Below are 15,657 nucleotides of genomic sequence, written 5' to 3' on the forward strand. Positions count from 1 at the left end.
CAAAAACTCAATTTCTTCACCTATCAACTTGACACAACCTTCCAAATCACTATCCCCTATTCTTCAACAACACTCAACTGTCCCTTTCATCCACAATTCATATTCTTGGCCTTTACCTATCTAAAAATCTGAATTGGAAACTTCATAGCTTCTTTCTTACTAAATCAGCATCCTCGAGGTTAGGTATTCTGTACTGTCTTGGCCAGATCTTTTCTCCCTCACAGTTGCTATCTATTTATAAGGGCCTTGTCCGTCCCCATATGGAATATGCATCTCACATGTGGGGGGAATCCACTCATGTCCCTTTTGGACAGTGGAGTCGAAGGCTCTTTGTCTTGACAACTAACTGCCCTGCTTTTTCTCGCAAGCTTCCTCCCCTCAAACTCCACCCCGATATTGCTTCACTTTCTATCTTTTATCGCTACTTTCATGCTCACTGCTCTTCTGAATTTACTAACTGCATGCCTCCCCTCCTCCTGCTGCCCTGATGCACCCGACGTTCTACTGTAGCTCATCCTTTTTTATCCATATCACTTATGCGGGAGTTAACCAGTATCCTCAATCTTTCATTCCTTCTACTGGTAAACTCTGGAACAGCCTTCCTTTATCTGTATTTCCTCCTGCCTATGACTTGAGCTCTTTCAAGATAAGAGTATCGCAACGGCTCTCCTTTCATAATTGACACTCGATCTTTTTGCAGGGGCAGCGAATAGCAGGGTTTTTTTGCTTGAATTTATTTTTACCCTGGAGCTGCTTCCTTTGCTGAAAAAAAATATATATTGAAGAATGGGGTGAAGAGGAAAGCATTGAAAATATTTCACTTTTCATGAACATGTTATAAATAAGCCCTGTCTGTACACTATAACAAAGATGAGAAATAATCATCGGAAATGCTTAGGAAATCATTCTCAAATCATGAACATGAAATTTGAAAGATTACTGAACACCAGCTCTGGGTCCCCCTCCTCTAAGGAGTATTAGCCGCTCATGGCGAGGGTGTCATGGATGCTAAGCCACTCATTGTCGCCCAGTATGTGTCAGCGGTCGAGTGCCTGACTAAAGAACTGCAATGGAGGTTAGTCAACACATATGACAGGTCCTTCACAGGACTGCTTCCCAGCAACAGAAGTAAGGTGTTGGTATTTGAGAGAAGAAGGAGTGAAGTGGTTAATATTAATTGTTCATACAGGGTGAAAGTTGAATGTCCAAAAGAACGTAATATTAAGCTGAATGGAAAAAGGATGTAGGAGGTGAATGAATTTCAGTATCTAGGTTTGATCCTGTGCAAACATGGAAGCATGGAAGGTGAGACCAGAGAAAGATCTGTACAGGGGAGAAGAGTGATTGGGTCCCTGGAGAGTATGATGAAAGGACAGTTGACATGACAGTGAAAAAGAGATTGTGTGATGGAATAATTGTGCCAATGATCCCTTATGCAAGTAAGACGTGGGCAGGAAATGAAAGCCAAAGATCCAGGATACAGGCAGTAGAAATGTGATTCCTAAGAAGAGCTTATGGGGGAAGGAGAATAGATGGTGAAAGTAACGAAAGTATATATAACAATTATGGTAGGTATGTCAAGTACAGACGAAGGTATGAAACGTGGAAAGATTGAGAGGGTTAAACGCAGTACCCTGAGATGGTTTGGCCATAAAAAAGGATGCTGGAGAGTGAAAAGATGAAGAGGACGTTCACCAGTAGGATTGCTGCGGTGACTGCAAGAGGACGACCCCCAGTGAAATGGGAGGACTGAGTGCTGAAGTTTGTGAGAGAAAGGAGCGAGAGGAGTGTTAGAGGAAAAGTTGGAAAGTTTGTTTAGTCGGCGCAACATCTATGGTCGTATGCCGGAGAGAGACAGGAGGGGAAGGTATTAAAGAAGGGAACAGATCCCAGTAGACGGGACACAACTCCCAATTAATACTTGGTACCGATTCACTGCTGGGTGGACAGGGGCACAGGGTATTGGAGAAGCCAATACCCTAATCTCTCTCTCTCTCTCTCTCTCTCTCTCTCTCTCTCTCTCTCTCTCTCTCTCTCTCTCTCTCTCTCTCTCTCTCTCTCTCTCTCTCTCTCTCTCTCTCTCTCTCTCTCTCTCTCTCTCTCTCTCTCTCTCTCTCTCTCTCTCTCTCTCTCTCTCTCTTTATATATATTTTATTTATTTTATATATATATATATATATATATATATATATATATATATATATATATATATATATATATATATATATATATGAGAAGAAAATAATGAAACAAAATAAACTAGCAAAAAGATATATCCAGTGTATATAAGAGAGAGAGAGAGAGAGAGAGAGAGAGAGAGAGAGAGAGAGAGAGAGAGAGAGAGAGAGAGAGAGAGAGAGAGAGAGAGATTTACATAGAAAATCAGACCACACAGACCCCATGGTCCAGACTAGGTGGACTGTCCTTAAACCTAAGTGATTCTACATTAATCAGAAGGCTCTAAAATGATGCATTTCAACTCAAGTTGATATTAAGTTGAAGGAAGTGACGGTCAAGCTTGTTTTTGAAGGAGTCAATCGTGTTACACTGGACCACTGACGGTGGGAGCTTATTCCATTCTCGCACTACAACGTTAGTGAAGAAAAATTTGGTGCAGTCTGAATTTACATTGAGTTTTATGCCATTGTTCCTCGTACGTAAAGTGTCATCGATCATAAACAATGTTGATCTGTCTACATTTGTTAAACCATCAAGTATTTTAAAACATTCGATCACTTTTCCTCGGAGGCGACGTTTCTCATGAGAGAACATGTTAAGGGTGGAAAGCCTTTCTTCGTAGGGTTTGTTGTGCAAGGAAGGGATCATTTTCGTTGCCCGACACTAACACCTTCTAATTTAGCAATGTCCTTTGCATGGTGGGGAGACCAAAACTATAAAGCATTTTCCAAGTGGAGTCTGACTAAACTACTGTAGAGCGGAAGTATTACATCTTTATTCTCGAATAAGAAGTTTATACGAAATTAGCTCTTTTGATATTTGGCACCTTTAATTTATTTTCAGTCACTGTTGTTCGAGCTCTAATGTCGACGAGCACTGATTTATGATCACAAGAACCTATCTAGGGTTACTATAACAAGGTCTAGTAAGTTATTTTGTCAAGTTGGTTCAGATACCATTTGGCTTAGGTAATTTTCTGAAAATTCGATCATTCTATGTGACTCCTTCTGTACCTGACAGTGTTACCCAGTCGATATGGGGGAGGTTAAAGTCTCCTAATATCAGTGAGTCACTGTTATTAACTCAAGAAAGCCCATTTCATATTTTATCAAGTTTTCTTTGTCCAATTACAATATATATATTTGATAATACAATTTTAAGGAACTTTTACGGAGAACTTTTTCTTCTATATATTTTACTTTTTGCACAAAAAGGGTGACACCTAGAGGTAACATTGGGCAATGACACAACGAAGTCGTTGTTAAAAAAAACTTTTCTTTATATTCCAGATATTTTTTTCTGTATTCATGTCAACATGTCTCCTTTCAGTATTAAGTTATGTGTTTTTAGCATAATTCTATTAGAACATAAATAAATACATAACTCACATACAAAAGCATTTTATAGGAAAATATCATTATTCCATGAATAGTGGACAAATTGCAATGAAGAGCTTCCTTTTACTAAGTGCCGCAGACTCTTGTTTTGTATGAGAGCACACCAACTGTGAACACGGAGAACAGCTTTACATTTCCGACACCTGACTGGTTAGTGGTTAGGTCATGAAACTCAGCAACTCTGGCTTTTCTTGAGGGCACTTTTGTGCGTACACCATCATGGTCTTCCTTACCATCTAGTGTACTCTCCTCTTTACACCCCCACCACCTGGACATCTCGTTGACATCCCCAATTTGCCGACTCCCAGCAGATCTAAGGTGTCACAAGTGTGGAGATAGTGATGAATTTCAGAGAATATGTTCCTTCTAATAATTGCTTGAAACATATTAATTGTTCACATCCGGTTTTGATTCGCTAAAAATGCGAATGTACTTAGGTGTCAAGTACTCTCAACAACAGAACAGGAATGAACACCTTCATTTCTTTGTGAGTTATGTTTAGTACATGAATTTTTATTCAAAGAATATTTGTGGGAGATTTGGTTTCTTTTATAATATTGTATTTTTTTTACACTGGAGCCTGTAGCACCGGTAGGCTATCTTGAGGGGCCTGGTGGTCGGCCCCAGCCCATCTTGGTGCAGGCAAGTGTTTATAGTGGCGCCATCTTTTCCTGGCTCATGCTCAACACAAGAGCTCATTCCTAAATGACTTGGACTTTTTTTCTATAGTGTGGGTTGATGGGTGGTCTTCATGACAGCATGGGGGTAGTCTTAGGCCACTTGGTGGTGACTGAAAATCCCAGGTGTTAGTGGCAGAAAATAGCGTCGTTCAGAACGCTGTGCACGTGGGGCCCGCACGCTAACCACTCAGCCACAAGAAAATGTATCATAATTGAATTATAGATATTCAAAACACTTAACAGGTGTATCTAATTCTTCATTACAACCTCAAGTATTGTTGCAATCTCATGACGAGTCAAACTGAAACCAGAAAACAATGAACCACACTCAGTGGAAAAAGACTGAATTGTTGAGTGTATGCCCAATGTCACCTCGAGGTGACAGTCGTGAGTTTCATGGAGATTACCTCATAGTAACAAATAATCATTGTGCTGTTACACTCGCTAGGTTTTTCATTAAGCATTTAACTGTTGAGAAACACAGAGGAAAAGTTATTTAAAGTTGTTTTTATATTGCAGGAATACATTGTTTTGGCATAGGTAATGAGGGATAAAAAACAGGAGCACTAAATGTTCTTTCGACGATTTAACTCAACCTATCCTTTAACGGCGACGGGACAGCGAGTCTTAAAAGGACCAAGGGCGACGGAGGCCTCTATAGTCACAACCCTGTCATTATTCTGTTATTACCAATATTACAAGATAGCGCAATACATACAAAGAAATGGGGGGAATAAACATTTATTAATATATAGGCGACGACAACACTCCCCTTCCTCCTACCAGTCACGAAACTCGCCTAGCGACATTCACATCAGCACTTTTCCATACATATCTTGATGCGTCACAGAACCCACGAAAGGGGGGAAGATCGCTAAACCCCTCACAAACACAACAATTTGACACCCATCCTAACTAGTGTGTGTGTTGGGGAAAGAAATTAAAAGGGGCTTCCCAATATGACTGAGGAGGAGGTGGTTGCAGGCATTGAGGGATGGCTTATCTGCCGGCGAGGTGATGTCTCATGGCTCCTGGGCTGGCTGTTCCATTCACCGGGATGGCGAAGGTGCCATGGGCACCCACTGTTAGCTGTGAGCAGGGCAAAGGGTATCAGATGACTAACTGTGGTAACCCCTATAAATCATGTGAACACTGTAATTTTAACTGGGAAGTTATATCCAGGGAGAACAGCGCCTACCTGCGAGCAGGGCGAAGGGTATCAGATGACTAACCTCGCCCAGCGCGGTGGAGGCGGGGGTTACCACGTGAAGTGGGAGGGGGTAAGAGAAACAACGGATAGGAGAGAGGGGGAGTGCGTGCCGCTGATCGCCAGTTACCATAACTAATAATTATGCAGGGAAGGTTATATCCTTCGACAACGGTTTGAACCTTTCTCGATAGGTTTGTAGAGGAAAATTAATGTCCAGACGTTATTTGTTCGTTTTGGGGGCACTACAAAACAACATTATAAACGAATGATCAATGCAAATTTCTGTAAAGGGTTAGAGATATGACCATTTAAAAAAATGTCACCAGTAGGTGACATTGGGCTTTCCCGGGTTAAGTGACTGCCTTAAAACGCCATACATTTCAACATATTCTTGGAGTGATTTTCCCTGGAGGTCTGTAGGTGACAGATAGATTTAAATAGATTTTTGCAATATTTACTCACACGAACAAATGTTCAACTTTACTGTCTCTTGGTGTTCTGTCAGTGGGTTGCAAATAGCTTTTGACCAAAAGGGAAACCCCACCACCTCTACGGTTAACACTGTTTTAGTTGAAGAGTCTGTAGCCATCTATATTGTGTTCTGAACTTAAATCAATATTTGTGGTGTTGATAAATGTTTCTGTTATAGCAATGACGTCAAAAAATTTCTGTTAGAGCAATACATTTCAATTCATCGAAGTTTCTTAGGTTATGTACATTGAAACTAAGGACTTTAAAGTTATTTTGAGGCTTGGTAATTGAGGTGGTGGTACTTGCGGATTCACAGTTTCGCGTTTGTTGCGATGCATGGCGTCTATTTACACGGGCGGGATGGAGGGACGTGGCCGAGAGTTTTTTTGATCGGGTGTCACGTACTGCGTCGTTTAGGAGCCTTTCGAATCTGGCTGCCCCAGTGGGGGACAGGCGTATTCCGCCCCTGTGGAAGAGCTCACTCTGGCCATAGAAATTGTCCCAGGCATTAAAGAACTCAACGTCAAGCTCCCTGCAGAGTCTGTAAGCAGTTGTTGAGGCTGAAAGCCTTGCTGAAGAAGTCACTCTCTGCCCACTTCTGTGGAAAAACTCCTGAAATCAAAATGTTAGGGGGATTTAGATTTGTACCGATGGATAAGCCTAGAGTACTTGTCCAGCAGTTCCTCAGACCGGGTTGTGGTGATGGCATTCGTACCTGTGTGGAGAACAAACAGGGAGTCATTAGAAGCCTCAGTGGAGACCTTATCCAGGGCAGCTGTGAAGTCGTCAACTCCAGCCTCCGGTATAACAATAGTTACACCTATGACGGGGGACTCTGCCACAGGAGAGAGAGAGAGAGAGAGAGAGAGAGAGAGAGAGAGAGAGAGAGAGAGAGAGAGAGAGAGAGAGAGAGAGAGAGAGAGAGAGAGAGAGAATATTTAAAGGTACATTATTTCCTGCTGACATGCAGCACAAACAAAAATGTCAGTAGAAACCCCCACACAAGTAGCATGATACATGCTGTTACACAACATACACTTGATCAAACTGCCATTGTCAGACTTGGGCCTCCTACACTGTAAACACAAATCCACAACATAACACTTGCTACTTGTAGGGGTAATGGTAGAGGGAAAGACTGGGAAAGGTTCCAGTACCCCCTTCCGAAAGCAGGATGCAAGGTGGCTCCTCATGTCTTTCTGAACAAAATTTTGAGTTGCAGGTGGGATGCCAAAACAAAGACTGGTAGCAAAAGCAATAGCAAACAAACCACAATCTGAGTGTCCCTCCTGCTGCTGAACTTTTACATATTCTACTTTAAATTGTGAACTACAGTTTAGTAGAGCAGCCAGCTGGCAATCAAATTTGTTTGAGATTCCCAAGCTGTTGTTTAAGCTGTCATAAACCTTGACAGTGTTATCATTACATTGAAGGTTACTTACTGTAAGCCAGTGATTGTTGTGTACATGTAAAATTTGGACAAAGGAATTAATGGGACTTTTAACATGCACACATTTTGCAGTTTGAAAGACAACAGTAGACTGGAAACCTGAAACATTGAGAAAACTGCTTCCGAGCAAATGCTGTGCATGATCTATGTGTAGGTCTGTCAACCACTTCCCTTCAATGGATACTTCCCTTGCCGCTTCACTTGGATTTCCATGGGCAGGGGCCAGGGGAACCTCTCGTTGCAGGGAAGGAGCCAGGCGAGCTTCACAGTGCTGCTGTCCCTCCAGGCTGTTCAGTTCAGCAGGCAACCTTGGGAAGGGTGAATGATGTGTTAGGGTGTTTACCTTACTGTATCATGGCTCAGCTCAAAAGTTTTGCAGATGCAGTATGAACCCCTTTGTATATTATAAACAGCAGTAATGTCACCACAATCTAAAGTGGACAGTATTGTCAATTTTCTAACACAACAAATGTCTAGCACATACACTGAGGAATTTTAACAGCATACTTTCTTTCACGAAAAGTTGGGCGTGAGTAATACATGGGTATCAAGTAGAGATTATCGTCTTGGACCTTTACCTTTGTCCCGGGATTACGGGAAAAAATTAGCCGTAATCATGGTATCCCTGGAATTCCCGGGATTTTCAGTTGTCTAGAATTGCACATTATACCTAGCTTCCCTTTCAGATTTTTTATGTGCTTAACATTAATAGATATGCAGAAATATTACAGTAGATTGACTGTCTGATTAATTCCACTTAATGTTTTATTCCAAATTTTTCAGCATACACTTTGTTTCTCAACAAAGTAAAAGGAGTAAGAATAAGAGATAAAATTTGCTTCGTTTACTACTTTATATTTGCTCTACTTCTGAATTCCAATGTGAATGACAATGTAAATTATAGTTCATTATCGTTGATAAAAAAATAAATTTGTTTCTATTTCAATATTTATACGGATGGCGTTATGAGAGAAATGAAGGGCAAAGTTGGGGAAGTTGGAGTAAAAATGTTTGCTGAGGGAAGGAAGTGGGTACTGAACTCAATACTGTTTGCTGATGACATAGTGCTTATTGCAGAAAATGGAAGTGACTTACAAAATTTGGTCAGTGTTTTTGATAGTGTCTGTAACAGGAGAAAGCTGAAAGTAAACGTCAACAAAAGTAAAGTGATGGTTTGTGAGCGAAGTAGAAGTGAGGTTGTAGATTTTGTATCCCCATATAGAATGGGAATTGAATGTGAAAAGGAATGCAAAATAATTCTGAATGGTGAAGAAATGGAGAAGGTCAACGAGTTTAAGTACCTTGGATCAGTTATGTGTAAGCATGGTGGTATGGAGGGAGAGATAAGAGAAAGGGCATTGCAAGGAAGAAGGGTGGTAGGGTCTTTGGGACGAATCACGAATGGCAGAAGTGTGAGCATGGAGGTAAAGAGGGATTAGAGAAATACAATAATAGTACCAACCCTCACATATGCAAGTGAAACGTGGGCCTGGAATGAAAGTCAGAGGTCTAGAGTGCAGGCAGTGGAAATGAGTTATTTGAGGAGTGCTTGTGGTGTGAGTAGAATGGATGGAATGAGATACGAAAGTGTGTATGAGCGTTTTGGAATGTGTCACGGGGGTGAAGGGAAGAAGTGTGGAGTGGTGGAACATATGAAGTGACAGACTTTAAAGTGGTTTGGCCACATGGAGCGAATGGAGGAGAGTAAGATGACCAGAAGGGTGTATGTGAGTGAGATAGAGGGAGGGAATGCTAGAGGACGACCTCCAGTGAAATGGAGAGATAGGATGCAAGAGTATGTGAGGGAGAGGGGTGAAAAATGAGTGAGGAACTTTGAGCAGGCAAGGATAGAGTCTGGATAGAGAAAGTTGGAAGCTCTTCTGCCATGGCCATCCTTTTGTGGGAGCTCCTAGGAGCAGGCGTCGATGAAATGATGATGATGATGTTTCCATTTATACTCAGTGCAATGAAAAGAGAACTTAATGACAGGAAATGTAGTAAAAATAATCAGTAGCTAAAACATTGGGAACTATGACAACACTGTTCAGCTGTGTGGGCAGGCAGACAGACAGACAAACAGACAGTTTACTGTCAACCATCACTGGTCGGCCACTCACGCGAGGAGGGAAAGTGTGCTGCTTTTTTTTGCAATTTTGTTAAGTTGTTACGCTCATTTCAATGCCGTATACATACAGCAACGTGGAATATGCAAACATGGTGTTCATTATACGAGCTCTGTTACGGGTAACGGGAGTGCCATGGCTGCTTTATAATACTCAAGAGAATACCTAAACAGTAAGTCCTTCCTTCACACACACACACAAAACATTCCTCACAGGACACCCTGTATATGAATATAAATAGAACCACAAGTCCACAACCATCCTGCAGTCAAATTTGCCCCTATTTTTGTACTTAATTTCATTCCAGGATTTCCAGGGATGGATGTGCAAAAATATCCGAGGATTATTAAGCCTTGAAAATTGTCCGGGATTCCGGGAAACAATTCCTAGTATCAAGTATGTCAAAAAGTTTAAACTATATCACCCTCACTGGTTTGCTTGTTTGTTTCCCTTAGTTTCAGTCAAGCTCAGAAACTTCGCACAACAAATTTCTGAGTCAGAAAAAAAAATAATATAGTTCTGAAAGTGACTCCTTACTGTGAGGTGTCAGGTGATGGCTGTACAGGTCCCTGAATGCTGGAGGGCTGCAGTCCATCTCTGTGGTCCAATAAGTGTCTGAAAGATGGTTCATGAAAAATTCTAACTTCTAAATAAAGCCTACCTTCCTCTTCTACCCTGAACCCTCCTGACAAGAGAGTAAGATATGAATGATTTTCAATTATATATTGATGGGCTGGGAAAAAAATACTCACCTATGAGTGATTACTGTAATTACACCTCAGTACAAGCTATATGCAGGCTAGTCAAACACAAAACTATGATAATTACCTGCTATCATTACATGTTCAAGAGTTTTCTACACTTGTTACAAAAATGCTTAACATTACATGCAAACACAGCCATAAATTACAACAAGTTGACAGCTCAAACCATATGCAATGAAAATTACTTACTTATCAAAGTAAAGCATAATAAGCACATGAAGTATGAACATATAGTTAAATAAGAAAGGAACACCACATCACAACCGCACAACTGGTAATAGCTGTACACACCTGTCACAGTGCAACTGGCTCTGGAGGAATGGCCTCAGGTTGTTGTATGGAGTACGGCTCTTGAGCTTCTTCCCATTACTCACAGCCTCAAGTGCCACACGGTTTGAGGAGTCGATGTCAAGGACTCTGTTGAGTGTCAGTAGGTTACAGAAACCTAAATGACAAAAATGGAGCACACACAAAAATACAATTCCTTTTAACATCAGTACTCACTTGTATGGACCAGTCCACTTCTGCTCCATTTTCCCACCCTTCCGAGTCTCATTGCGAAGGTTTCTTTTAAGAACCTTCATCCCTACACAGAAGTTGAAGGTCTTCACTCCTCTTGCTTTCCTGTTCCTGTACTCAGCCTTCTGCTTTTCTTGGGCTGCTTCAACTCTCTGTTCCCGCTGCATAATAAAAGTAAAAGCATAAGCATTGATAGCACTATAATGACCGGATTGATTGTACTGAAATATAAATTTCCTCGTGCAAAAGATGCTTGTAATGTATGGTACAATATGGATGAAAGAATGATCCTATGTAGCAGGACTTGAATTGGAGTCAACGTCGAGTGTTTAATCTGGCCATATATCTGCAGTCATTACATTGAAATAGTTTGGAGACCGAATAAAGTCGGGCTAAAGCAGAGTCAGTCTGGCAATGAATGTACTATGCTGAAACATAAATTATAGCATCAATGTAAGAGTTATGGTATTTTTCTTCGGCACTACTGCCAGACTTAAGAACATTAGCATCAGGAAATATAACACATGACGTCTTCAGCCAGACCTTGGAGTGCAGTTCTTCACGCCTCTGGTCCTGCTCATCGACACACTCCGCAATGTCCTCGGAAGAGGGCAGTTCAATAAGTTCTTCAAAGAACTGAAACAAAAAGAAACAGCAAAAGAAGATTACTTGAGAGGCACTAGACATATTCTTCAATTCTTGTGAGATATACACTTTTCTTCCAGAATTTGCACATTACATATGAATCTACTTTCTACTTACTTCTGGTGTGGTGCTCCTTCCCTCTGTTTGTGCAGAAGCCTCAGGAGCAAATGTATTTTCTTCCTAAAAAGAATTATTTCAATAAATTGAACTGAAATTACAGTCATTAGGCACAAGAACAACTCTTCATATGTTTTTGGCTTGTGATTGAAAGTGATGGCTTCATATTTTAATGGAACCAATAGGAGATGATTTCTTCTATAAATTCAAACACTGGTGGTTACCTGGTGAAGTGGCCGGTGCTCACGAGCAAACATCAACCGGAAAGGTGTGAACCCGGTGGTCCGCTGCTTTTGGGTGCGGATGCTATAGGCGACTTCATCCAGGAAGTTTGGCCAGTCAGTCTTGGTTGCGTTGCAGAGCTTGGAAAGCCTGGTCTCCAGAGTCTGGTTAACTCTCTCTGCCAGTCCATTAGTCTGCGGATGGTAGGCAGACGTGATACTCCTCCGGATCCCGTAGAACTTGCAGAGTTCGTCGTTGATCTGTGGGGAATGAAGAGGTCAAAGTAACAGCAGTAATACAACAGGTGTTATAATAGTATCAGTTGTTTGCAGTGTTAATAATACCTGAGGTTTGTTCAGCATCTTAGAGCTAACGAAGCATTAGATGATGTAAATGTCCTCCTCTGACGACTGTATTGGTAATAATGCACCTCTCAGGTATACCTGAATATAACATTACATCCTGACGACCATTCCAAGAATTACAACAGAAATAACAGTAACATAAAGACTTACCGAGGAACAAAACTCACGTCCCTGATCAGTCAGGATCCTTGCAGGCTTGCCCCACCTAAGGAAAGCAAATGTCATTACACATATGAAAAAAAAAAAAGAAAAAAAAAAATCTGCATCTTTTGTATCACATTCTTATATTATGCCTAAACATAATCAATTGATGGTAATGACAATGTCTGTTATGATTAAATTTCATAATTAGTGCAAACAATATGGCAAGGCAAAGAACTTTTATACAAGAACTAAAGTGAACTTTTAATTGAAATAAAATTGATGAAATAAAACAGTTGTGAGAAGCAACAAACAGAGAAATATATGGAGTGGTACGACTGCACGGACTTTTGCATGCATTGATGAGAAAACATGCTGCAACCTCAAAACAACTGTGGTAATACATGATTAAAGAAATAATGATTACCAGTAGCAAACTCATTAGCTTGGACTCATTCCGTTTCACTAATATTCAAAATAGGGCAAATATCGTGGATGGATTGTATGACAGAATTTTTTTTAAATGATTCTACCAATGATGAATATGTTTTGTTTATTACATCAGATTGTTGAATGTTCGCATCATTTTTTGAAGGCAAAAAATCTGTCACGGTGATGATGAGGTAAACTTCAAAGGAAAACAATGAAAACTGAATTAATCTTGACATCAGGATACCTTTTTCTAAGATGGATTGTTTAGCATCCAAACTGACTATTTGAAATTACATTCATAAGTAGTGATGACATGGCAGTAAATAATTCATCCAAGTGCGGAAACTAATGATAAAAATTTACCTGTGGATAAAGGAGCGTATGCACCTGGACACCCCATAAGCTGTCTTATCTCTAAGTGGGAAGAAGTCGACAAACTTTGTGTAGAAGTCGACAAACGTGCAAATGTACCTGTAGCCTTCATCACTAACAGCCATTGGACCTGGATAGTTTAATAAAGCAGGAAGCAAAAAATACATCATGCAAAGCCATCAAAACCCAACATAACCAATTACATTAGCTTGTGCAGACACTAGGTAAAGCTAGATAAATCACCCATGCTAGATCAAATTATTCAGGCAAAGAGAAAGTGCATTATAACCCAGAAGAGAGAGAGAGAGAGAGAGAGAGAGAGAGAGAGAGAGAGAGAGAGAGAGAGAGAGAGAGAGAGAGAGAGAGAGAGAGAATTATTGTGTTTCATGAACAACAATGAGAGCTAACTACCATGCATTAGAAAGCATTGTTCTTCTCATATTTACAATTATCATAAAGTAAACCCAAAAGAGTAAGACGGCTGGCATTTGAGGTAGCTCACATATGTACAAAGTTTTAAGCAAGGCATTTGACAGTTAAAAAAAGGCAGATGGTTCCTGAGAGATTGATTAAATTGGTGAGACATTGTATGAAAACTAAAAGAGGTTTCATACAATGTGAAGGCTCCACTTGGAATGTTATAGGAGTTTAGCATCAGGCGGAGAAGAACAGCCTATATAGAGATATAGATGATAGTTGCAACCAAAACCAGGCATTCCAAAAGCACAACCCAGAAAAGGCCCACAAGACATCAAAATGGTATCTGACCTGTCTCGTGACCTACAACAGTAACTATACTTGGACAAAAGCATGTATATAGGTATGCATGCATATATGTGTGCAAGGGAGTTCTACAATTATGCTAGGGATAAGTTTTTGAAGGGATCATGCAAATTTAAGCTTGAGCAGAGATAGTGCGATTTCAGCTTCAAAATCTAACTTTGAATCACTCATTTGTTGTATTCTTGTGTATGAGAAATGTGAGCCTAATAAGAACATAAGAATGTTGGAATCTGCAGGAGGCCGTAGGCCTATACAAGGCAGTTCCTTTGAGCCTAAGCTCCCGTGTATCTAACCCCACTTAGTATCGCTGTCCATGAATTTATCTAATCTGTTTTTGAATGTGACAATTGTATTGGCACTCACCACATGACTGCTAAGCCTATTCCACTCATCCACAACCCTGTTGGTAAACCAATTTTTGCCTATGTCCCTGTTGAATCTGAATTTATCCAGTTTAAACCCATTACTTCGTGTTCTACCCGGTTCTCTTACCAACAAAACCTTATGAATGTTAAAAGAACTAACAGTTTTCCCTTGTGCTATTATAAATTCGCAAGAAGACAAATTCGAAGAGTTGGGAATTCTGTGTCTGTGTGTGAGTGAGTGTTGGAATATATGTACATTTGATTTCTGAACTTTTTTGCTTACCTAATACTTGTACCATTTTTAAAAGAAACCCCAAGACAAACCACCCAGTAACACTTTTCACATATCTGATCCTCACCGACCAAGTCGACTCCTATAAGTTCCAACGGCTCCTTCACCTTTATGGGACGCATCTCTGGGGCCTTTGTCTTCATTGGCGTGTAGTGCTGGCACTTACTACATGTTTCAATCTAGAAAACAAATGTGAAAACTGAGAAAATTGCTTGAGGATTCAGCAAAACAATTCTGGAGAGTATTGAATTAGCTAACAATCATTTTAACTGTATCAACTTTCTGTAAAGATGCACTACTTGTGATCAGGTATTTCATGCAATACCGAAACAATATTTACATACATAATGTTTGATGTCCTGGGTCATGTTTCGCCAATAGTAAACTGGGGAGACATTCTGACAAGTGGTAACCCAGCCGCAATGCCCTGCAGTGGGACTGCTGTGATGATGATATAACACAGCAGCAACCTCCTCAAATGACCTCACCACGAGCTTCCGAGGCTTCCCATCATGGTCCACTCTGTACAGCTTCTGATCTGTTTATAAATGCATAATAATCACAGTATGAGAAATGCAAGTGAAGCTTCCATACAAGGCCACTCCACGACAATGACAACAGATTTTAAACCACAGCTGCAACTTGCTTTGGCACTCATCTTTGCTTCCATGAACCCTGCACCTGTGCTAGAGAGAGCCTGTCACTCAAAGTTGTATTAAATTTAACTCCTTCAGGTGGTTGGGACACAACCTCTGACAATGAGCTGGTCCTTAGCACTATTAAGCAGTGGGTAGGGACACTGGCATAAAAGCAGCAACCTATCTCTTTCCTACCTTACTATAGAATGGATATCAAAATGTTAGAATCGGTGCAGAGGAGGATGACTAAGATGATTCAGGGGTTGAGAAACTTCCCATACGAGGAAAGACTCAAACATTTAAACCTGCGTTCTCTAGAAAGGCGAAGGGTGCGTGGAGACATGATCGAGGTTTATAAATGGATGAAGGGCTTTAATAAGGGGGATATTCATAAGGTTTTGTTGGTAAGAGAAATGGGCAGGACACGAAGTAATGGGTTTAAACTGGATAAATTCAGATTCAACAGGGACATAGGCAAATATTGGTTTACTAA

General features: G+C 40.6%; 1 protein-coding gene across 1 annotated transcript; it reads right to left on the bottom strand.

The window, feature by feature from the left end:
• Positions 1-2,322: 2,322 nt before the first annotated feature.
• On the bottom strand, positions 2,323-14,680 carry LOC126990264 (uncharacterized). The gene is made up of 9 exons (XM_050848811.1): positions 14,594-14,680; positions 12,292-12,346; positions 11,779-12,036; positions 11,555-11,617; positions 11,336-11,428; positions 10,778-10,953; positions 10,565-10,690; positions 10,047-10,124; positions 2,323-7,694 (listed from the first exon to the last, which is right to left on the bottom strand). Exons 3-9 carry the CDS (start codon positions 11,809-11,811, stop codon positions 6,875-6,877), a joined length of 1,389 nt encoding a protein of 462 aa, XP_050704768.1. The 5' UTR covers positions 11,812-12,036; positions 12,292-12,346; positions 14,594-14,680; the 3' UTR covers positions 2,323-6,874.
• Positions 14,681-15,657: the final 977 nt, after the last annotated feature.

Source organism: Eriocheir sinensis, unplaced genomic scaffold (genome assembly GCF_024679095.1).
Source record: "Eriocheir sinensis breed Jianghai 21 unplaced genomic scaffold, ASM2467909v1 Scaffold151, whole genome shotgun sequence".
Lineage (NCBI taxonomy): Eukaryota > Metazoa > Arthropoda > Malacostraca > Decapoda > Varunidae > Eriocheir > Eriocheir sinensis.

Bases quoted from the DNA above. Each gene is read 5' to 3' on its own strand.
- LOC126990264 (XM_050848811.1), bottom strand. From the start codon at position 11,811: ATGTTTGCTCGTGAGCACCGGCCACTTCACCAG. The intron at 11,618-11,778 runs GTAACCACCAGT...AATTCTTTTTAG, and splicing joins AGCACCGGCCACTTCACCAG to GAAGAAAATACATTTGCTCC. The intron at 7,695-10,046 runs GTAAGGAGTCAC...ACCCTTCCCAAG, and splicing joins CCATCACCTGACACCTCACA to GTTGCCTGCTGAACTGAACA.